General features: G+C 35.9%; 1 protein-coding gene across 4 annotated transcripts in view; it reads left to right on the forward strand.

Moving 5' to 3' along the window:
- Positions 1–22,711, forward strand: part of LOC104265353 (sodium channel protein type 4 subunit alpha B-like) — a 72,000-nt gene extending 49,289 nt beyond the window's left edge. For 3 of the 4 annotated variants that reach the window (XM_018812474.2, XM_026836557.1, XM_026836560.1), the window contains 32 exons: positions 542–972; positions 1,352–1,443; positions 1,903–2,254; positions 2,706–2,863; positions 3,292–3,364; positions 3,865–4,001; positions 4,369–4,518; positions 5,001–5,174; positions 5,369–5,554; positions 6,605–6,772; positions 7,111–7,266; positions 7,361–7,538; positions 7,832–8,331; positions 9,342–9,416; positions 9,809–9,958; positions 10,483–10,656; positions 11,497–11,619; positions 12,264–12,346; positions 12,806–13,051; positions 13,441–13,522; positions 13,892–14,093; positions 14,574–14,695; positions 15,043–15,187; positions 15,739–15,846; positions 18,000–18,127; positions 18,615–18,809; positions 19,059–19,176; positions 19,689–19,834; positions 20,126–20,317; positions 21,191–21,363; positions 21,735–21,842; positions 22,335–22,711. In XM_018812474.2, coding sequence (XP_018668019.1) covers positions 542–972; positions 1,352–1,443; positions 1,903–2,254; positions 2,706–2,863; positions 3,292–3,364; positions 3,865–4,001; positions 4,369–4,518; positions 5,001–5,174; positions 5,369–5,554; positions 6,605–6,772; positions 7,111–7,266; positions 7,361–7,538; positions 7,832–8,331; positions 9,342–9,416; positions 9,809–9,958; positions 10,483–10,656; positions 11,497–11,619; positions 12,264–12,346; positions 12,806–13,051; positions 13,441–13,522; positions 13,892–14,093; positions 14,574–14,695; positions 15,043–15,187; positions 15,739–15,846; positions 18,000–18,127; positions 18,615–18,809; positions 19,059–19,176; positions 19,689–19,834; positions 20,126–20,317; positions 21,191–21,363; positions 21,735–21,842; positions 22,335–22,374 — 5,365 coding nt within the window. In that variant the 3' untranslated portion in view covers positions 22,375–22,711. The remainder of the gene's footprint in view (positions 1–541; positions 973–1,351; positions 1,444–1,902; positions 2,255–2,705; positions 2,864–3,291; positions 3,365–3,864; positions 4,002–4,368; positions 4,519–5,000; positions 5,175–5,368; positions 5,555–6,604; positions 6,773–7,110; positions 7,267–7,360; positions 7,539–7,831; positions 8,332–9,341; positions 9,417–9,808; positions 9,959–10,482; positions 10,657–11,496; positions 11,620–12,263; positions 12,347–12,805; positions 13,052–13,440; positions 13,523–13,891; positions 14,094–14,573; positions 14,696–15,042; positions 15,188–15,738; positions 15,847–17,999; positions 18,128–18,614; positions 18,810–19,058; positions 19,177–19,688; positions 19,835–20,125; positions 20,318–21,190; positions 21,364–21,734; positions 21,843–22,334) is intronic. The other variant, XM_026836552.1, reaches the window with a different exon arrangement.
- The last annotated feature ends 1,207 nt before the right edge of the window (positions 22,712–23,918 follow it).

Raw genomic sequence — 23,918 nt, forward strand, 5'->3', positions numbered from 1 at the left:
TATGCACATTCTATTCTATATGGGTGAGGTCCTATAGTGAGGCACGCCATGGGACCTGGGGTTTAGACCAGAGTTGGCCCATTACCCCAACATTGTATATGCACATTCTATTCTATATGGATGAGGTCCTACAGTGAGGCACGCCATGGGACCTGGGGTTTAGACCAGAGTTGGTTCATTACCCCAACATTGTATATGCACATTCTATTCTATATGGATGAGGTCCTACAGTGAGGCATGCCATGGGACCTGGGGTTTAGACCAGAGTTGGTTCATTACCCCAACATTGTATATGCACATTCTATTCTATATGGGTGAGGTCCTACAGTGAGGCACGCCATGGGACCTGGAATTTAGACCAGAGTTCCCATTACCTCTCTCTAGGTGCTATAACACATTGGAGACCACTGGAGCAATTTCCTCCAAGATTTTTCCTTGCTCATGGGCCTTTAATAGTAACAGCATTGAGCATTGAACCCGGTATCCTTCGGTTTAGTATCGGATAATTTTTTTACACGCATTTAACTTCTTTTCTTCTCAGTGTTCGTTCCCATGGCGTGCAGAGTTCTGACACTTGTACTTGCTCCGATGACAGTTCAATGTACCAACATGGAGACATGCAACGACCGAAGCGACGACGCTCTCTCAGTAAAAGCAGGCGGCGAAGATACCGAAGAAAATCGCCGGTGAACCTAAAATCTTTGGAGGAAAATAAAAAGGACAAACATGAGGACAAACCTTCGATTCGGTTAATTGTGACTGAGATTGAATCTGAGGCAGAAAGTGGCCATCGCATGTTAAAGAATAAGCAGGAGAATCATCACGAAAAAAATGCAAACTTTCTTTCAGTAAATGAGGCATTACGCAGAGGCCGTATGTCTTCGTTATCGAGTGAAACATCATCTTGTAATGAAGTTTGCAACGATTGTTCAGAGCAGAACAATACGGAGAAAAAGCCATGTTTTAACCCAGGTGAATTGCATTATAACTTTGTTTATAACTTGTATTTAATATATTGTTTATTATATTACGTAATACTGATATATATATATATTCAAAAACAAAAATCAAAGTAAAAAATATTTTTTTGAAAAGTATCAGTTAGGAGCATGTACCAATTGTATGTTATTTTGTAATAAACATAGAATGCAATGCTTTATACAAAAAACTCATGTCTAGTAAAATAACAAAGAAGTAAAAATTAATAATAAGACAGTCAGTAAATATAAATATTATTCAAATTTTCTAAAAACAAAAAAATAATGATAAAATTTGTAAAAATGTACAGGTTGATGTGCTATTAGTGTGTTTTTGCATTAAACATAAATTAATCTAATAATTGTTTTTTTAGGTTGCTGTAACTCCAAGTTTAGTTCTACAGAATTCTCGTTCAGAAGGTTAAGTGATTCATCCTCCATGTGGGGAGATAATGAAAGTGAACAGGTAGAAATGAATGGAAGTAATATATATATATATATGTAATATTATGTAAACTTTTATTGAAACTGAACCGGTGGCTCTCTGTTTTCATTGAATGAAGGAACTGAGCGACACGTGGTGTATGAATGAATGTAACTTATTTATCCTCGCGTGGCGGGGCAACAACAGTCGTTATAACTTGGGTGTTATGTTTCATACACCTTGTGCCCGCTTACAAGTTACCACGTACGTAACTTTGTGGGTGATTGTTGGCCTATATTTCCCGGTTTAGAGACAAACGGTGTAACCACTGTTTTACAGCAATTCGATGAAAATCTTATTTAATGTTAAGCTTTATACAAACTGCAAGCGCAGATTACATTTGTGTTTTGTATAACTTGTATTTTTGGCATGCCTGGCGTAGCTCACTCATATAGAATAACATGCGCATATCAAAATATTTTCTAACCATAACTTACACAGGTTGTAGAAGTGGAAATTGCACAAGACGAAAACATCGGCAGAAAACTTCCCGTACGTTCCCCTACCACCAACAAAGACACTGAAAACCAGAAACCTGAAACTTTGCCGTCCCACCAACACCATGTTATACACACCAAGAAACACAGCCCTAACTCTCTATTCCCTGCTCCAACTAACACCCATGCAAACCGCCTAAAGACGATGAAGGGTTGCAATACACCGCCGATGTTTCTTAGGAACGAACTCAGGAAAGACGGCAACGGCAGTTGTGTGAACGGGAGTAAAACCAATAAAGGAAGCCATGTTGGAATTGAGGACGACTACGATTGCTATTTGATGGAAAATAAATTCGGTAAATCAAGTTTTTTAGATTTTAAATTAATTAATTAATTCAGCACTGTGGCACAAAGGTTTTATTGCTTGCTTCTGGTCTAAAACATACTGGGTCAAGGAATCCCTTTATATTATTCTATATATCTATTTGTGGCACTTCATTTCATGAAACGTGAGATTTGGGCCAAAGTTGAATAAATAAAACTTATTTATCCTTGAATGACCGGAAAGCGACAGTCGTTATAACACGGATGTTCTGTTCCATACACCTCAGGCCCGCTTACAAGTTACCACGTATGTAACTTATTTATCCTCACGTGGCGGGCCAACAACAGTTGATATAACACAGGTGTTCTGTTTCATATACTTCGTGCCCCCTTTCGAGCCATGTACGTAACTTTGTGGGTTGGCCCATTACCCCATCATACAGAGATTTAAACTAAAGTTAATATTATCTTCCACAATTATAGGAATGGGGCCAGCTGAGTATTTCCAAACCAACAACAACCTGCTATCACCTGTCAATCCATCGCCTGTCAAAACAACTGGTGATCCTGCTGCTGATGACATCAATATCGATGAAGATCAAACGATTGCTGTGATATCAGAGGATGGAAAATACTATGAGGTCGGTAAATGAATGTAACTTGTGAATGTATCTGATTTCCCTGTAAGGTGTCTGGTATGTATGTATGTATGTATGTATGTATGAATGAATGTATGAATGTAACTTGTTAATGTATCGTGATGTTTCTAAATGTAACTTGTTTATCCTATAAATGAATAAATGAATGTAACTTAGTTGTCCTAATGAAAACTCAACTCTAGGCATGAGGTGTATAATTGAGCGATGTGTGTCATGAAGACACATGTTTAGTTATTTACAACGACAGTCGTTATAACACGGGTGTCCTGTTTCATACACCTCGTGCCCGCTTACAAGTTACCATGTATGTAACTTTGTGGGTGATTATTCCATGTATTTGTTTGTTATATATGGCTGACAATTCAGAGACCCTTACTATAATATGATTATTATTTTTTACTTTTTCCCAGTATCAGGAGAACTATGACGTTGTCCAACTTGAAGAGAAACTGGATGAGACGAGTGCGATGCTGACTGACCAATGTAATACACAATCTTACCACTGTTTATCTAAAGTATATTTTGTGCTTAGTAAAGGTGGCTGTACACAGCAGCGTGCGAAGTCGTATGCAAACCCATTACCGAGTTCCGCATGTGGCAGCGAAATCCGGACAAAACGGACGAATTCGGGATACTGTGTACAGCCACCTTATTCCCTTTTGTTCGATTTCCAATAAATTTTAAGTTTGCTTTATTACGTTTAAAAAAAGCTCTTCTGGTAATTATTTCTCTTTCTTGCTGTAAATAATTTGACTTTTGTGTTTAGAGAGATGGATACAATTATGCCTGGCACCAAACTATTTATTAAACTACTTTTATTTAACTTTAAGTTGTTTGAGCCAACAGTTTAAAGTTGCAATAAATGGTGAGAAAAACCATCTTAGATTATGATACCTTGCGGTAACAGTTCAAACAAATGAATTATATTTATTTAACTTTAAGTTGTTCAAGCCAACAGTTTAAACGACCTTTATTTACCTTAGTTTCCGACATCTCCCCGACATCAAGACGAGCCAGGTGGAAGCTGAAGAACAAAAAGATGACGGATCGTTACCAGAAGTTTTCGAGGGCGTTTGTGAATTTGTTCTGCAAATGGAGGTGTTGTCCTGCTGGGTGGTCGGTGAGTCATCAATAGTGGGTGTGATGTCATAGTGTGTGTTTATGTTTTGCATGTGATGTCATAGCGTGTTAACAATTTAAAAAAAAATCAAAAGCCTTTTTAAATAATAAGAAAGCAATAGGCTGATATTCTAAGTTTCATTCCTCACCTTAAAAGAATAGAATCTCTATTATTAGGTGTCTATAAACTGCCTCAGTTAGGTCTAGATGGTAGCACCCTGGCTGTTGGGGTAATGGGGCAACTCTGGCCTAAATGTTATGTGTATATACAAATTTTTATGTGTATGTCATTAAAAAGTTGGTAAATTTATAATGTATATACAATATAACTAAAATATTAACTTGCTAACCCGTTTTTTGTTGTTCAGAAAATCCAGCGTAAAGTTCGCCGAATTGTGCTCAACCCGTTCACTGACCTCCTTATAACATTATGCATCGCCCTAAATACTTTGTTCATGTCATTGGAGCAACACCCGATGGAGGCTTGGTTCGCCAAGATCTTGGACAACGCTAATGTGGTGAGATTTTATTCCTCGGTATTTATTTAAAAAGATAAAATTTGGGTACTTGGCTTTTTAATGCGGGAAGCTACTACTAGTGTAAGCACTATACATAAGTGGAAAATTCCACAAAGTTGACATTCTTTTCCTTTTTTTATCCATAGTGTGTTTTAATGACTGCTGTTTTGTTGTTGATTTCCTTCTTTTTGTAACTTACATGATCTTCCCTATCGTTTAGAAAGATTAAAAAAGTTATGTTATGTTAAAATTTTTTTGTTTGTTTTTGGTTTGTTTTTGGGGTAAAGTTAACTAGTTTGTTTTGCGTTTTGTGAAGATGCAAGATAAGGATTTTCCAAAAATAGTGTTTGTGTTTATGCATTAATTCAAGTTTGTGCATTATATACGCTAAACCTAGAAAATGTATATTTTAAAAGTAGCAAAAACAATAAACTATGAAACTACGTTCCTACCATGTTTCTAACAATAAATGTTTTCCACAGTTTTTCACGATTGTCTTCACTGTAGAGATGCTAATGAAGATCATAGGGTTAAGTCCGTACACTTATTTCAATGAGAGATGGAATGTGTTCGATGCAGTCGTCGTGCTTTTCAGTTTGCTTGAACTTTTGCTTAACTCAACTCAAGGTCTCTCAGTGTTCAGAGCGTTTCGATTGGTAAGTTGATTGAATGTAACTTGTTTATCCTTACGAAGCGGGGCATTGATAGTCGTTATAACACAAGTGTTCTGTTTCATACGCCTCTTGCTTGCTTACCAGTCATCAAGTATGTAACTTTGTAGGTGATTTTTCGAGGATTTAATTTTAAAAGTTTTTTTAGTTTTTTCTGTAATCTTCTGTTTTTTCCTCAGATGCGAATATTGAAGCTTGCTAAACAGTGGCCAACCTTGAACAAACTGTTGAGGATAATCGGTAAAACTTTGGGTCAACTTTGGCACCTGACTCTTGTCTTGTTTCTTGTTCTTTTCATCTTTGCTGTGGTAGGGATGCAGTTACTCAGGGAATCTTACATCTCCCATTACTTAGAACACAATCAGGTGGGTGGGAATGACCTTTAATGTTTCGCTAGCAATTTGTTTGTGTATTGAACGAATGAATGTACCTTTTTTAACCTACATTCAATGACAGTTGTTATATGTTCTGTTAGCTTGGATACCACAAACCTTTTAACACAATGTGGTTGGTGAGAACGACTTGTCTTTATATTATGGGTGTTTTTATGGATGGATGAATGTAACTTATATATTTCTGTGGGACACAACAGTCGTTATACCATGGGTGTTCTGTTTCATACACCTCGTGCCTGTTCACGAGTTACCACGTATGTAACTTATTTATTCTCGCATGGCGGGGCAATGACAGTCAACAGTCGACAGTCGTTATAACACGGGTATTCTTTTTCACACACCTCGTGCCTGTTCACGAGTTACCGAGTATATAACTTTCTGGTTGGATTTTTTTGGTGTGACTGACAATCTGAGCAACCCATTAGGAACCACTGGGTAATACTGGTAATAGAACTTAAGTGTCTTGCCCAAGGAATAGTATGCGATTTTATTCCTAAAGCTGTGTTTGTATTCTATCAAACAAACCTGAGATCTAAGAGCACAGTTGTCCAATTATTCTATAAAACTACTTTGTGTTGGGGTAATGGGTTAATTTTTACCTAAATCTTAGGATTCATGGTGTGTCACACCGCAGGTCCTCACCCATTAAAAATAGTGTGGAATAGAACAAAGCTGTGGGTACCTAGACTTTTACTTCACAACTTTGTGTTTTATTTCTCAGCGTAAACTACCAGGTTTGGGGGCAGGGTTGACCCATTACTCTGTAAAGTTGTATTTGCCTATCATGTCCTTTGACACACATTCTTGTATTATTTCCAGGGTAAACTAGCCAGGTTGGGGGGCAGGGTTGACCCATTACTCTGTAAAGTTGTATTTGCCTATCATGTCATTTGACACACATTCTTGTTTTATTTCCAGGGTAAACTACCCAGGTTTGGGGGCAGGGTTGACCCATTACTCTGTAAAGCTGTATTTGCCTATCATGTCATTTGACACACGGTGTTGTTGTTTTATTTCCAGGGTAAACTACCAAGGTGGAATTTCATTGATTTTCCCCACTCATTCATGGTGGTGTTCCGTATACAATGTGGAGAATGGGTTGAAAATATGTTTACTTGCCTCAATGTTGCCCCTCCTGGTATTTGTATCCCTCTGTTTATACTTGTGTATATCATTGGGAACTTGGTGGTAAGTTATAACTTGTTTATTCTTGCATGCAAATACAAATGAATTAATGTGTTTTATTCTATATGGGTGAGGTGGTTGTGGACCTGGGATTTAGTCCAGATTTTGCCCATTACTCCAACACCCATACTGCTTTCTTTGGGGTTAAAAGAATCAGTGTAGCTTATTTATTGAATAGTCTTATTGTTTTTTTTTACTATAGCAGTAATCAAGGAATTACTATAAAATTGATTGCTTAGTCTACCATTAAAAACTAGGGTGTAAAGCTATCATTACTACATTCATCCAACATAAAAATACTTTAAAAGACAGGAATATTTAAAGTTCTATTTCATTGTCAGATTCTCAACCTTTTCCTTGCTTTGCTTCTCAACTCGTTCAGTGGAGACGTTTTACAGCAAACCACCAGCGAAAACAGCAGCATTTCTGAAGCGTTCCGACAGTTTGTGGCTTGGGCACGAAAGCAAAGAAGCAGAATACAAACTATACCTTTTAATGTAAGAAGTCTAAACCTTTTTGTTTTTAGTGGTGTATATGGGGGAGGACTTTGAGCGAGATACTTGACAGTAATTGTTTCTTTACCTTCTATAGACATTCTGTTGTCAAATGGTTAAACTTGGAGTAAGGAACACGCCCAAAAACCCAATGAAGATGGAGGTAAAGAAGACGATGTCGCAGAGTAGTGAATGTAATGTTATAACTAATACGGAGATGACAACGTTTACTGCGATCACTGAGGACAAGGATTCAAATGGGGATGCATGCGCAGGTAACGACATTCATTGCAATTTGTTTATAATGTAACTTGTATGTTTGTGTAACCTGGGGGGTAGAAAATTTAATATATTATTGCTGCCGCGTAAAGATAGTGCTTGTTACCTTTGTTTTTGGAATTAATACGCAGGTAAATCCAAAAAAATTTGCTGCGAAATTATATACATGGTAACTCTTAAGCGGACATGAAGTGTATGAAACAGCACAACCGTGTTATAACAAATGTCATTTCCATGCAATGACAAATAAGTTCCATTCTTTAATCAAAAAACCTTTACCAATTTTCAGATGAAACTGACCCAATGTTACAATCACCCAAACCCCATACCAATGGAAATGCTAGCCATGATAAACAAAGTGGAACTAACCACAAAACCAACCACGAGCCATGCAATGATAACACTGAAGTATCGGTTCTATCACTCAACGGATCTTTAAAGGAACCAAGCAAGAGCCGTAACGACAGTGTGTGTGCCATTGTGCAAGAATCTAATGATTTACTCAACAACCCAAACAAAGAGACTTGTAAAGAGAAACGGAGTCGTAGCGTGACCCCTGAAGGCCGGTGCTCATCCAGGGTTTCTCGGCGTCGTAACTCAATGACGTCGCGCGCCTCGGAGTCGAGTTCTATCCCTCTATCTCCAACTTCAAGCTCCCACCGTCGAAGAAAAGCTTCCGTAAGCGCTAGAGACCGGTACAGAGGGATCCGAAGCAGTGTGGGTGAAGGATCAGGGGGCGAAGGGATAAAAGAAAATGGAAGAGAGGATAAATTAACAAATAAAAATCATGTAAGTTTATTAATATAATAACTTAATTTGTCTCTTCGATTACGGTAGCAAAGATTTAGATATATTTTAAACGAAAAAGACAGGACATATCGACAAAACAACAGTTGTTAAAACACGCTTATAGTTAAAAACTTATAAAAACGTGTTAGTAGACGGTTTGGTATTCTGGCAATGCAAAACCTTGTAAATAATATATAAATGACTTGTTTTGGGCCAACTCTGGCCTAAATCTCAGGTTCCATGGCGTGCCTCACTGTGGAACCTTACCCATATAGAATAGAATGTGCATATACAATGTTGGGGTAATTGGCCAACTCTAGTCTAAATCTCAGGTCCCATGGCATGCATCACTGTAGGACCTCACCCATATAGAATAGAATGTGCATATACAATGTTGGGGTAATGGGCCAACTCTGGTCTAAATCCCAGGTCCCATGGCGTGCCTCACTCTAGGATCTCACCCATATAGAATAGAATGTGCATATACAATGTTGGGGTAATGGGCCAACTCTGGCCTAAATCTCAGGTCCCATGGCTTGGCTCACTGTGGGACCTCACCCATATAGAATAGAATGTGCATATACAATGTTGGGGTAATGGGCAACTCTGGTCTAAACCCCAGGTCCCATGGCTTGGCTCATTGTAGAACCTCACCCATATAGAATTTTCATCATTAAAAAGTGCTTGATGGCGTTATTATAATATTGTATTGGGTGTTGGGGCAATGGGCCAACTCTGGCCTAAATCTCAGGTCCCATGGCGTGCCTCACTGTAGGACCTCACCCATATAGAATAGAATGTGCATATACAATGTTGGGGTAATGGGCCAACTCTGGTCTAAATCTTAGGTCCCATGGCATGCCTTACTGTAGGACCTCACCCATATAGAATTGAACTTAGTCTTATCTGTGCTATTTTTCTACAAGTTTGCACAACTGTAGTTACCCGGTCATGAGAGGATAAACAAGTTACATTCCTTTATTTAATCATACATTTATTTCAACCTGTAGAACCAAGTTCAAGATGAAGATAAAACTGAATCAGTGGAAGAAGAGAATGAAGTAAATGAAACTGAAAATGAAAAGGTAATTAAAACTTTCCATATGCTACATATTTGATTAGTAGATGCTGGGGAGGAATTAAATACAGTTACACTTATAATTGTCAAACATAGGGAACCTCATTGATTAATGTGGTGAATGCAATATACTTTGGCTCTGCTTGTTTGTATAGACACCTAACAGCAGGGTAAAATCTGGAGTGACATTGATAAAACACAGTTACACTCATAGTTGTCAAACATAGGGAACTTCATTGATTAATGTGGTGAATGCAATATACCTTGGCTCTGCTTGTTTGTATAGACAGCAGGTTAAAAGCCTTTTTTGCGTTTTTTTTTTAATTTTAAGACGGGTTAAAAGACTGCTTAATCCAACATACAATAAACTCACCAACTTTTCCCTTTTTAAAATTCCAGAGTAAACTCCAGCCCTGCTTTTCATGCTGGACAAGGGAACCTCTGAGCGGTCCATGGTTTGAAATGCGGGAGTTTATGCACAAGATAATTATTCATCGATATTTTGAAAATATCGTCATTTTCTGCATCCTACTCAGTACTGTGACTCTGGTGACTGTCTTTAATATTTTGATGATTTTAATTTTTAAACCAAATTATTTGTAGTTTAAGAAAACTGTGTTTCTGGGCAGTTATGTTTGTATTAAAACTGACAAGAAAATCTTGGTATTTTATTTTTTACAGATTTTATTAAATTTTAAAATAATGCACTAATATTAGCTTGATTGGTTTTTTCGAAACATTTAAAATAAAAGTAATTGTTTCCTACAAAGTAATCCTTGCAATCTGTTTATTAAAACTGACCAGAACATCTGTGTTTTATGTAGCTTTTCCCATGTTTTATATATTTTGTCCAACTTTAACCTCCAATTTAGCAAAAATACATCCAATTGTTAGGATGTTTATGAATTAAGAAATATAGTTTTTGCATTCAGTAAAATTATAGGGCTTGTATTTTATTCAATTATAACATGTTTTAAAAATTGTTATGTTTTCGCTTTTTTAACCATTTTAAGCTTCTCGACTATGATCAAAGATAGAAATAACAGTTTTTATTATTTCTTGTACTTTCTCAGGCAATGGAAGACATCCATATTGACAAAAGGCCAGCCATGAAAAAGGTGGTTCACATAATCGATATATTTTGCTGCATATTTTTCACGGTTGAAATGCTCATGAAATGGATTGGAAAAGGACTTCGTTCTTATTTCACTAATCCTTGGTGTTGCTTGGACTTCTTTATAGTTCTGGTAAGTATTTTTCACATTGTTACCTGTATTGTTCTTATTTACCCTCTATTTTTAACTAGTTACCTAGTTCTGGTAAGAATTACTTTAATCATATGATTTCTACCATTGTTTTAGTTATAAGATTTCTACTATTGTTTTAGTTATAAGATTTCTACTATTGTTTTAGTTATAAGATTTCTACTATTGTTTTAATTATAAGATTTCTACTATTGTTTTAATTATTAGATTTCTACTATTGTTTTAGTTATAAGATTTCTACTATTGTTTTAGTTATAAGATTTCTACTATTGTTTTAGTTATAAGATTTCTACTATTGTTTTAGTTATAAGATTTCTACTATTGTTTTAAATAAAAGCAAGCACTTTTGACTCTCATTTTATACATTTTACACTTTTTCACTTTATTACTGTCACCAAAGTCTTGATAAGAATTAGTTTATTTATAGTGTCGTCTAAATTGTTCTTATTTGCTTCCCCAGTCTTAATTTGTTTCTCAGTTTGTTTCTTGCAATTACTTTAACTAGAATAAAAAATGTTTGAAAAAATAATCACCCACAACTTATTTGGTTACTAATCAGCGGCGAGAGGTGTAGGAAACAAAACACATGTAGTATAACTACTCAAAAACACCCTGGGTGTCACTGTCAGAGTAATGGTCTGAATCTTACCTATATCTCAGGTCCCATAGTATGCCATGCTGTATGACCTCACCCACGTAGAACAGAATATATATATAAATGTAATAGTGTTCCCATATTATTTTTTCACAGAACTCCTGCAGCATTTCTACTTATTCACTACCACAGTACATTCAAATCTATAATTATTTTATGGCTTTCAGGTTTCCCTGGTGAACATTTTCATGGCATCAAACCAACGTGCAGACTTCAGTGCACTTCGTGCATTAAGAACATTTCGTGCACTGCGGCCCCTACGTGCACTTTCACGGTTCCAAGGCATGAAGGTAACAATAATTATTTTTTAGTGTGATTGTTCAAACTTTAATCTCCCGTTGTTGGCTCGGTGGTTAAGCGCTTGCATTGTAACCAAAGGGCACCGGGTTCAATGCTCGATACTGATACCAATAGGCGTATGTGCGTTTTGGCAATACACTTAACAGTAGTAGCTCCAACCCAGGGGTCACTAATGGGTTGTAGCATCTTTTGTGTCAGAATAATGTGACAACTCTAACCTAAACCCCAGGTCCCATGGCATGCCTCACTGTAGGACTTCACCCATATAGAATAGAATGTGCATATACAATGTTGGGGTAATGGGCCAACTGTGGCCTAAATCTCAGGTCCCATGACGTGCCTTTCTATAGAACTTCGCCCATATAGAACAGAATGTGCATATACAATGTTGGGGTAATGGGCCAACTGTGGCCTAAATCTCAGGTCCCATGGCGTGCCTTTCTGTAGAACCTCGCCCATATAGAATAGAATGTGCATATACAATGTTGGGGTAATGAACCAACTCTGGCCTAAATCCCAGGTCCCATGGCGTGCCTCACTGTAGGACCTCACCCATATAGAAAAGAAAAGACTACTCAATCATAAACACACATATATATTTGTTAGTTTTCTAATTCCGTATTTACTTACACAGATAGTGGTGGATGCGTTGATAAGAGCCGTGCCTTCTATAACCCACGTGTTCTTCATATGCATGATATTCTGGCTCATTTTCAGGTAAAACTCAAACAAATTGATATACACCGTCATAATGGTTTAACAGTAACTTTAGTTTACGCTCATATTTTGAATGTAATCAAATAAATACATAAAAGTTGTTTACTTTGGGATAATATTCCACATCCGATCAAGTCTTTACCAAGTTGTCCAAAATGTGAAGCATATTATATCGACAGTAATATTATTGTTACGTCCCAAATTTTCTATTTTAATTTTATTTTTCCACCTTTATTGCAATAACAAAAAAAAAAGTAAAATTATGCATTTTATCTCCCAGTGTTCTCGCCTTGAATATCTTTGGATTTGTTCCTTTGACCATTTTGTTCATTTTTACTTAAAATGCATATTTCTAATTACTGCAACAGTTTCCATTCCTTTTGTTTATTTTTTTTTTGCTGTAACCCATTACTGTAACCAAAAATGCAAAGCAAAGTAAAATTATATTTTATCTTCTAGTATTCTCGGGGTAAATATCTTTGGAGGTCGTTTCGGCCGATGTGTTTCTCTAATGACCGGTGACATCATGCCCAATCCAAGACCCGAAGATATTGTTGGAAACAATACGATCTATGACAAATGTTTGGTTAACAATACCCTGTTGTTCGACTACCTCAGAGGAATTATAACATCGCGAGATATTTCATCCGATCTAGTGTTACCGATTATCCGCAATAGAACGGAATGCGAACTCTGCGCTAATATGTAAGTGATGGAACAATGTTTAACTCATAGTATTGTAAAGATATAGAGATATTTATTAGTAATAAAAGTACATACGTACAGAACAGAAAACACTGATATGTAACTGGTTTGCAATGCTTACTTTATAAACCCATATTGTTAACATAAAATTGTTGTCGTGCCGCCATATGTTGGTTCGACAATGTTTAGCAAGACATTTAACTGCAATTTCTTCAAACCAGTGGACTTAATGATTTGTTTAAATTGACAGCCATACAATATACAAAAACAGAGTATTTTTAATGACTGTTGATTTGGTGCTAATGTTTTTCTCTTCCATGCTCTATCTATTTGATCTTCGTATTCAAAGAGATAAATAATGATTTATTTTCCAACCTTCCCCCCATAAGGATGAACACCACCTTAATCAACTGGCAGATACCAAGCGTCAACTTTGACAGCGCCCCCCGTGGATTGCTTGCGCTGCTGCAGGTTGGGTTTATGTTGTTGTTTGTATTATGTGGTAAACAATCGCCCAAGTTACATACGTGGTAACTTGTAAACGGGCACAAGGTGTATGAAACCTGTGTTATAACGACTGTCGTTACCTCCTCATGCCAGAATAACACTTGAATTCAACTTTATAAACAGTTTGGACCACTTATTCCAATAAAGAATTTACTTTTTCCATCACCATATTACTTTTTCACAAATTTATGTTTTTTACAAATTTACTTTTTCACAAATTTACTTTTTTACAAATTTACTTTTTTCACAAATTCACTTTTTTACAAATTTACTTTTTTCACAAATTCACTTTTTCACCACAAATTTATCATTTTAATTTTCTTCTTTTTTCAGATTGCCACCTTCACTGGTTGGATTGAGATCATGGGTTCGGCAATCGACATCACAGGCATCGAGTCGCAACCTCGTTACGAGAATTCCTTTTACAATTATCTTTACTTCTGCGTCTTCATTATATTCGGAGCATTTTTCTCACTTAATTTATTCATTGGTGTGATCATTGATAACTTCAACCAACAGAAGATTAAGACTAAAGGTAAGTTTGTTAGTCTTATTTTACTTTATTCTGCATTGGTGAGTTCCCGCAGCGTGATATTTTATAGGACCTGAGATTTAAGCCAGAATTAGCCTATTACTTTCATAATAATTAAAGCTAAAGTTAAAACTAAAGGTTTCTAGTTACTTTAACATGATATTAAATTTGTAGAATATTGTTCTTATTAATAAATGAATGTAACTTATTTATCATCGCATGGCGGAAACGACAGTTGTTATAACACGGGTTTAACACCTCGTGCCCACTTACGAGTTCCCATGTATGTTACTTTGTGGGTGATTATTTTATTTTACCTGAGATTTAAACCATGATTAGCCCCTAATACCGCAACAATCAGAAATATTGTTAATATTGCAGTGTCATTGACAATATATTTAAATGCTGGGATTTTTCTTCGCTGTATGTACTTTGTGGCTAATTGTTTTGAGGGGCTCAGTTATTTACACAGCCCATACACAGGTGGAGAAGATGGCGTATTCTTAACTGACGAACAGCGGAGATATTACAACGCAATGAAGAGAATGGCCTCAAAAACTCCCAAGAAACCAATACCAAGACCAAACAGTCGCTTTGCCAACAAGGTTTCATAATTTCATAAATTCTGTATCGCTGTTACATAGCAAATCCCCTAGTGAACATTTTCTGTATAATTGTTTTGCCTGACAATTTGGGCAACTGATTAGTAAACACTAGGTTGGAGCAATTGCCGTTAAGTTGCCGTCCATTTGCCCACAATGGTAGCAGCATCTAGGTTTGGAGCCAAGTAGTTTCTGGTTAAGAGGCAAGCACACCAACTACTGTGCCACATTGCGGTGTTTCACGAGACATCCTTAAACAATTTACCTTTTTTTACAAATTTAAAAGTCAGCCAGAGATACCACTACAGGAACTTTATTTTTTTTCTTTCCATTAATTTTTTTTTTTTCAGATTTACGACATAGTGACCGATCGCAAGTTTGAGATTGCAGTGATGGGATTGATCATGTTAAACCTGGTTGTCATGGCGATCGAGCACCATGACATGTCACCCGAAATGTACAAGCTCTTGCAGAACTTTAACCTTGGATTTATATGTAAGAGCTGTTAGTAGTTTTGCTTTAATTTAATGCATGAGTAAATGTAACTTATTCTTGTGTAGTGATAATAGTCATTATAAAACGAGCGTTCTGCTTCATACACCTCGAACTTACTGACAAGTTACCACAGATGTAACTTATTTATCCTCGTATGGCGGGGCAACGACGGTTGTTATAACACGGGTGTTCTGTTTCATACACCATGTGCCCGCTAAGAGTTATATTTAACTTTATTTAATTTTGTAGGTAGTTGTTCCACATATTTAACTTTGTAGGTAGTTGTTCTATGTTTGGCTGACAATTTAGACAAATCCTTAGGTTGAAGCAATTATTAATAAGTGTCATACCACCTTGGTAACTGTGTAGATTAGTTTGTTTGGCTAACAATTGGAGCAATCCAAAAAAGTACGAATGTATTTCTTCTGCAGGTGTTTTTGTGTTACCACATATGTAACTTTCTGAGTGATTGTTTTGCTGTATGGCTGACAATTTTTAAAAAAACAAAATTTAAAAACAAAAACTATTTTTTGCAAAATATTTTTTTTTAGGTGTTTTCTTGTTAGAAGCAATTCTGAAACTGATTGGTCTGCGTCTCTATTACTTTACGGTTCCATGGAATGTGTTTGACATTCTGGTTGTCGTAGTTTCGCTTATCGGTGAGTTGGTAATTAAGAGCCTTGTGCGAACATGTTGTGTAAATGCTTTGAGATATAAGCTTTAAGAGTGTTGTGTGTGCTTAGGTATCTATTTATAATCAAATACCTTATGTACAGTTTACACATAACATATATTCATTTCACACAAGCATATCCACACCACTCAAACTCAAACATATACATATATGACACCACTTATTCACCAACATACACATAAACACTGCATGCTATTAATTCACTTTGCATGCCTTTAAATTCATTATAAATCAAGTTTGTGACGCTTAAATGTTATGTTATTTTTCCAAACCTTATAAACCAGTGGTTCTCAAACTATTTTTAACGCGACGCATTTAGAAATTCAGCGCTATAAGAATTTATTAACAAAAGGTATTACTAAATTTGTTTGTATACCATTTTTATTTTAAATAACAATACCGTTAGTTTAAATACCATTTTAAAAGGTATTACTAAATCTATTTAAAAACATAGTGTGTGATGCCTTTGAAAAATTAAAACTACAAAGCAGAATGTTGTGATTATTAGTTTGAGAGCCACTGATTTAACTTGGAAGATTGTGGCAATTGCCATGAAAGTGTCAATGGTATTTGCGTGCCACAGATTTATTAAGTGAATTTTAAGGTTTTGGTTAGTGCATGTTTTTTTTCTAATCCTTTCACTTTCAATGCATGTACAATACCTTCTTGTGTAACCTACCACACATATGGTTGCATGAAAACATTTATAAGTTTAGTTTTTTTCCATCCTAGCGGGAATGGTTATATGGTACTGTGGGGTAAGATGAGTTACCGTTAGCACATAATATCCCATATAATACTGTGGGGTAAGATGGATACCGTTAGCACATAATATCCCATATAATACTGTGGGGTAAGATGGATACCGTTAGCACATAATATCCCATATAATACTGTGGGTAAGATGGATACCGTTAGCACATAATATCCCATATAGTACTGTGGGGTAAGATGGGATACCATTAGCACATAATATCCCATAGAATACTGTGGGGTAAGATGGAACAGTTACTACATAATATCCCATATTTCATAAACTTATAAGACATAATTATTTCCAAATCGTGTTTTAAACAATTAACAACACAGAGTTATGAAGACTCAGTTTTAAAATTGTATAAATATTTTTTGTTTACCACCAAATGGGACGATAAAAGAAAATGAAAACATGAACCATCTTACCCCAATCCTACTACATAACAAGCATAGCTTTTAAATGATCTCTACAGTTTCACTTTACATTGGTTAAAAATAACATGCTTGGATGCATTTACCTTTATTTAATTAATAATGGCACGAGTGTCTTTGGTAGTTTTACTGGTTTAGATTAATATGGATATCACTGCATATTAGAGGCTTGTGGATTATAAAATACGGGTGGAAAATATTTGGCTTATATGTTCAGCTTTACTGATAAATAAGTTTCAATCACCCAGCCATAACTAAATTGAAAGTAAAAAAAGCATATCTGGCCTACTTTTTTTTAACTTCTGTTTAATAAGAACAAAAGTCAATGGTAAAAAAATAGAGTTCCGAAAATATCTTAATAGAGTTGATGACGGTAAAGTCTTTCAAAACCAAAAAAGAAACTTTCCTAGAAGCCAGTTTTAACATAAGCCACTGCTTGTCCAGCTCTGGTGAAACTAAATCATTTAAAGCAGTGGTTCTCAAACTGTTGGGTAGTTAAACACAACTTTGATAATAACTGTTGTTTATAAATTTCTAAATAAAAGTTTCAAAATAAAAAATTAGATTAAAAAATTTAGAATAAACAAAATAATAAGAAATAATTGAAAGAAAAGTCTGCCTAAAAACAACTTTAACACTAGCCATAAACCCCATAGGTTTGTCATTATATATTAGTTATAAAACAAATTAAGGCGTAGATATATGTAAAAACAAATTTTCAAAATTATATGCCCCACATAAAAGTTGTAAAACTCTTCTAAAAAAAATAAAAAAAGTTAAAAGAAAAATGTGTGTGATTACCCGTACTTACACAGTTTGAGAACCACTGGTTTGTTTTTCTAACAATGGTGTTTAATGGGTTGCTTCTCACACAACACACGTCACTACACCTCACTATCTTCACACCTGTTCAAACCAAACCTCATCTAGTGAACTGCGTCTCCACAGCAAGCGGATTACACGACGTGATGACGCAATACTTCGTACAACCGACAATATTCAGAATTATTCGTCTCTTCAGAGTCACACGGATCTTACGACTCATTAGAGAAGCAAAGGTCCGTGTCTTACTTTGTCCCATTTTGCTGCTTATATAAATCTCATAATATATATCTGTGGGCAAAAGCTGCTGCTTTTATCTTCTTTATTCTACATTACTATTTTATATTATAAATGAATGTGTAAAACTTATTTATCCATGTGGTGGCTTTATTTATACTTTGTCCATTTTGCTTCGTATATTTAAATCCTATAGTTTATCTCTATATGTGTGATTTTTGTCACTGATAGATTAAATCCTAATCAATTATTTCCTACTAAGCCATTCAAACTCTTTTTTAAAGTGTTACTAACAATTTAGACAACACATTAGTGACCACTGGGTTGGAGCAATTGCTGTTAAGTCTTTTGCCCAAAGACACATACGCCCACAATGGTAGCAGCGTCAAGCCCTGAACCCATTACCTCTGGGTTACAGGCAGATGCGCTAACCACTATGCCAAGACCCCGAACAAATAACGTCAGCTAAACTTAACTTTCCACCAGGGTATACGAACTCTTCTCTTTGCGTTGATGATGTCACTTCCTGCCCTCTTTAACATTGGAAGCCTCTTATTCCTCCTCATGTTTATTTACGCCATCATCGGGATGTCTCAGTTCCCTTACATACAGAAAGTAGCAGGCGTGGACGACCTTCTCAACTTTGAGACTTTTCCAAACGCTTTCTTGGTTCTTTTCCAGGTGATTTAGTTGTTTAATTTTTATATTGGTAAGTTCCTTCACCACTAAACTAAAGATAGTTATCTGAATGCCTCACCTACAAAGAAAATACAACAAGAATGTCTTCTATGGTCAATTACTATGGCCTACAGCTTGGGAACCACAGCATAATACCTCACTTGTATATTTTTTCATCCCAACAAAATATGCATATCAATAAAAAATACATGCGAACAAAGTAATCATGCTTATCAACATCCCTACATGCAGATATCAACATCTGAGGGTTGGGATACTTTCATAGACCCTGTGTTAAGGGATAGAGAACCTTACTGTGATGAGTCCCCTGCCGATGGCTCACCAAGCAACTGTGGAAATGCTACAGTGGGTAAGTTGGCTTAACATATTAAAGTTAGTTTTATAGCACGGTTCTACTTTGTACGGGTAAGTCATACAGCAAAGCATGCAAGAGGAGCCAGGTCTTTTAAGCCAGGATTAGCATTTTACCCGTATATGCCTTCTATTCTGTGTGAGAGTGAGGTTATGCCACTTTTGATTTATGCCAGAGTTGGCCCATTACCCCAACATTATATATGCGCATTCTATTTTATATGAGTGAGGTCCTAAAGTGAGGCACACTATGGGACCTGGGATTTAGGCACGAGTTGGCCCATTACCCCAACATTATATATGCACATTCTATTTTATATGGGTAAGGTCCTACATTGAGGCATGCTATGGGACCTGGGGTTTAAGCCAGAGTTGGCCCATTACCCCAACATTATATATGCGCATTCTATTTTATATGGGTGAGGTCCTAAAGTGAGGCACACTATGGGACCTGGGATTTGGGTCAGACTATTAAAACAGATAAATAAAACCCATATTATTTTATTCCAGGTGTGATATACTTTGTGACATACGTGATGATCACCTTCCTGATAGTAGTGAACATGTACATCGCGATTATCTTGGAAAACTTTGAGGTCGCAACACGGGAGAGCGCTGAACCATTGACGGCTGATGATTTTGAGCAATTCTTCGAGGTTTGAACAATTTTTTTATCACAGTTCTATATGTTTTGTTTAGGTTTTATTTTTGTGACAGTGTGTATGTTATGTGCAGCACTCTTCTGGACATATGTCTTATAACGACTGTCGTTGCCCTGCCATGTGAGGATAAATAAGTTACATACATAGTAACCTGTAAGCGGGCATGAAGTGTATGAAACAGAACACCCGTGTTATAACGACTGTCGTTGCCTCGCCATGCGAGGATAAATAAGTTACATTTTTTCATTCATTCATAGGACCTTTATAACACTTTGTTTCTCACAGGTGTGGCAGAGGTTTGATGACAGGCTTACACAGTTTGTCACATACGAGCAACTCAAGTTATTACTCCACCAACTAGACTTTCCACTACGTGTTGCGCTTCCTAACACAGCGTTTATATCACAAGCTCATATGAAAGTTACTCTGGATGGGAGGATACATTGTCTTGAAGTGATCATCACACTTATTAAAAAGGTGAGAAAATTTCGGTAATGTGATTTTCTAGCAGTTGGGTTCATTACCCTATTCCCATACTTATGATTCAAAAAGTACCGAAAACCAGAGATAAAAATAATAACTTTATTTTGTATCTCGCGGTAAAGAAAATCACATTTAATAAAATGGTGAGAATTTTCAACACTAACTTCTGGGGAATTTAATTATTCTTTAAAAGTAGGTTGTTCAAATTGTTAGCCATACAGAAAAGTAATCACTCACAAAGTTACATACATGGTAACTAGTAAGCAGACATGATATGTATAAAACAGAGCACTCATGTTATTATGGTTGTTATTGCTACACAATATAAATAGGCTGTATTCATACCTTCTTTATACTAACACCCTGTGTTATAATGACTGTCATTAACATGCCACGAGCAGATATACGTTACTTGTTTATTCACTTTATCTAAAATCGGTCACACATAGTATATCAATGCCGTCCGGCCAGTACAATGAAGTCAAGAGAATGCCAATAGATCTATCGGTACCGGCCACCCGACATGTGGCTAAAACACCATGTGATTGGATGCCAATAATGCCAGACACTGTAGTTCAGTTGATTAGGCGCAAGCAATTACACACAGTCTCAACAATAATAACTACAGTTGTTACACATTTCACACATTATTTTTCTTATAAAAATCTTGTGATTAACAAACAATAAAGATAAATTGGGGGTTTGCGATTAAAATGTTGCATGTGCGAAATATGGTTTCGTGTTTGGTAATCGTTGTGGTATGTGTTGGTTGTTTTCGACAGGACTATTAGGTACAAGCAATCACACACAGACCCAACAATGATAACTACAGTTGTTACACATTTTCATCTCATCTTACACATATAGGTGCTGGGAGATTCACCAGAGTTGAACAACCTTAAGGACTCAATGCTCCAGTCGTTTAAACTGAAATGCCCGGCCAAGGAGTCGTTAGAGGACCAGGAGACAATAGATTCAGAGGAGTTTACAGTTCAACTAAGAGCTGTTATCATTATTCAGAGAGCGTATCGCGAATACAGGTAAATAATACATATATATGGGGGCCATGATGTATAATACAAGGTATAAAACATTCTTTACGTTTTAACGAGAATACAGGTGTGATTGCAAATAATTTTTATGTTTGAGTATAATGCAATCTCTGCTTGCTTTAAAGACAGTTCTTTTAGAGCTAACTCCCTTCTCTTTGTGGTTTTCGTTAAATTGATCTTTCAAGATCTTTAGAAATAGCAACTATTCTTAATTTTATATCTAATTTACTTCTGTAAAGTTTTTATAAGAAAATGTAAAGAAAGATGTGCACTGTCAGTTCTTGGACCATGTAAAAGCACCAGTATCAATATAGTTCAACTAACATGATTTTGCTTTTAATACCAGCCCCACATTACAGGTTACGAATAGAGGAACTTGAATATTCAGAAGAAGGTGACATGACGGATGCAAATAGTTCGGAATCGAGTAGTGAACCAGAGGCCACCAATCCTAATGGTCATACAGGGTAAGCTATTATGTTTTATTTCATGGGTGAATAACTTTTACTAGGGTTTTTAACTCAAGCTGAAAACTAAATTTTTGTTAATTAAGGCTCCAGGTAAATATCATGTTTTAAATAAATAGTTTATTTATAAATGTGGGCTTCCTTTTAAACAAAGAGATTGAAGTTATAGAACACATTCGATATCACATGCTATGAATAATGTTGAAATGCCTGTTTTTGAGTTAACCTTGAGTTAACCTATGTGTAACCCAAATTTGACGATCGATTTGCACGTCAGAATCACTACGGTCCTCCACCAGAGTTTCCTCTGGCTTCAACCTCCTCAGGCATAGTTCATTCTTATTCTGCTGGACCTAGTGTTGCCAGCTATTTTTAGTCAGTCACTACTATAATGCATTATTTTTTACTACAATAGGCCAGAATCGGATCATTATATCCAACAATGCATTCAATTCAACTTGAACCATTATTAATGAGTAACTTTGTGTTCAGTGCTCCACCAGCAGAAATATCAATTGAACCCCCAGGATGAAAAGTTCCAACTTCGTCATTTTGATTTGATGACTTGAAAATTTAAATTATCTCGTCGCAAACGCGAATTTATGAGAAGATTTAGACCAGGGTAGAAAAAGGGGTGACTTTCTACAAAAACTTTTGTTTTTTCCTTTAATTTATATCGAATTTATTTCGAATGTATTGTGCGATCATATATTTCATTTTTTAACAAAGTTGTTTTTCTTCGTCAGTTCAAATGTTTATTTCAGTGTTTGTTTCAGCGTAATTCACTGCAGTTACACATGCTTACCTTCTCACTGTACTTGGAGCATATTAATACAAACCACATGCTGTTACTGCGCAGCTGTGCAAAAGTGTCTTTGTGTTTAAGTGGCAACGTATGTTTTATACTTTATCCTTGCATGGCCGGAAAACGACAGTGGTTATAAAAATTACCAAAAATTATCACCTACAAAGTTACATATGTGGTAAAAGGTAAGACGCAAGGTGTATAAAAGAAAACACTCGTGTAATAACGACTGGCGTTTTATCAAACGCCTCAAGAACGCGCCGTACAGACCAGGACAATATAAACGCCCTTAGATTGAACCCGTTTTCCCTGTACCAATATTTGAACGGGAATCTTAATTAAACCACAGAATGTGTTACTCTGTCTACTTAACGTTAAATTAATTTATTAATAATGAGTTTTAAAATGCTTACGAAGGGGTTAACGACAAATTAAGCAAACCATTTAGCCCACCCACGATTTTGATTGGCGGAAAAATAGGCGTTATATATTCTAGCCAATCAGGTAGCTTATATAACACACCATGCGAACGTGACTGCTTGATCGAAGCCTCTAATCTTTCCCATGTAACCCCTGTTTAAATATATAACGTCAGCACATGTATTGTTTGATTGTCATATATACTCAGTACATATTGTACAGACTTGTAAGACGATACTCCGGAAAGGAATCTTTTGTGAAGAAGCCCACAGAAAAGTATAGCCGTTCGTACAGTGTGTATGGGTATAGGTTATTCGTAGGTACAATACATAGCGATAAGCATATAACAGTTTGATATAGATGTGATTTTCGTGTAAAGATTATAAAGTTAAACGACAGCAACTGATTGTTGTTGGTTGAGAATCGTTTAATGTTGTTTCAAATGATAAAGCATCGTTTATACCACGTCTTCTGACGTAACTTTGATCGTGACAAAGCGTTATAGCCGTAAACATTATCAAATACATTTATCAAGAGCAAGTAAACAAGTTATACTCTACAAATTCAAGCAAACGCTAAAATTGTTTTTTTGTTTGTTATAATATTTTCAGCCACTGACAGAAAGAAAGGGTTTTAAATGTTTTAAACACATAAACGAAAATCATGTTAATTAAAACAACGACTAGAAGAGAATTAATATGTTGTGTTAGTATGTTTACTTAGCAGTTGTTCAGTGTTCAAATACAACATGTATAATAACCATCAACGTTACATGTAGATAGGGCATACCAAGGTCGTTTTAAACGATTGGTATAAGTGTAGAATTCAGTTCGTTTATTAAATACATGTCA

The sequence above is a fragment of the Ciona intestinalis genome, chromosome 1, assembly GCF_000224145.3.
Source record: "Ciona intestinalis chromosome 1, KH, whole genome shotgun sequence".
In the NCBI taxonomy this organism is placed as follows: Eukaryota; Metazoa; Chordata; class Ascidiacea; order Phlebobranchia; family Cionidae; genus Ciona; species Ciona intestinalis.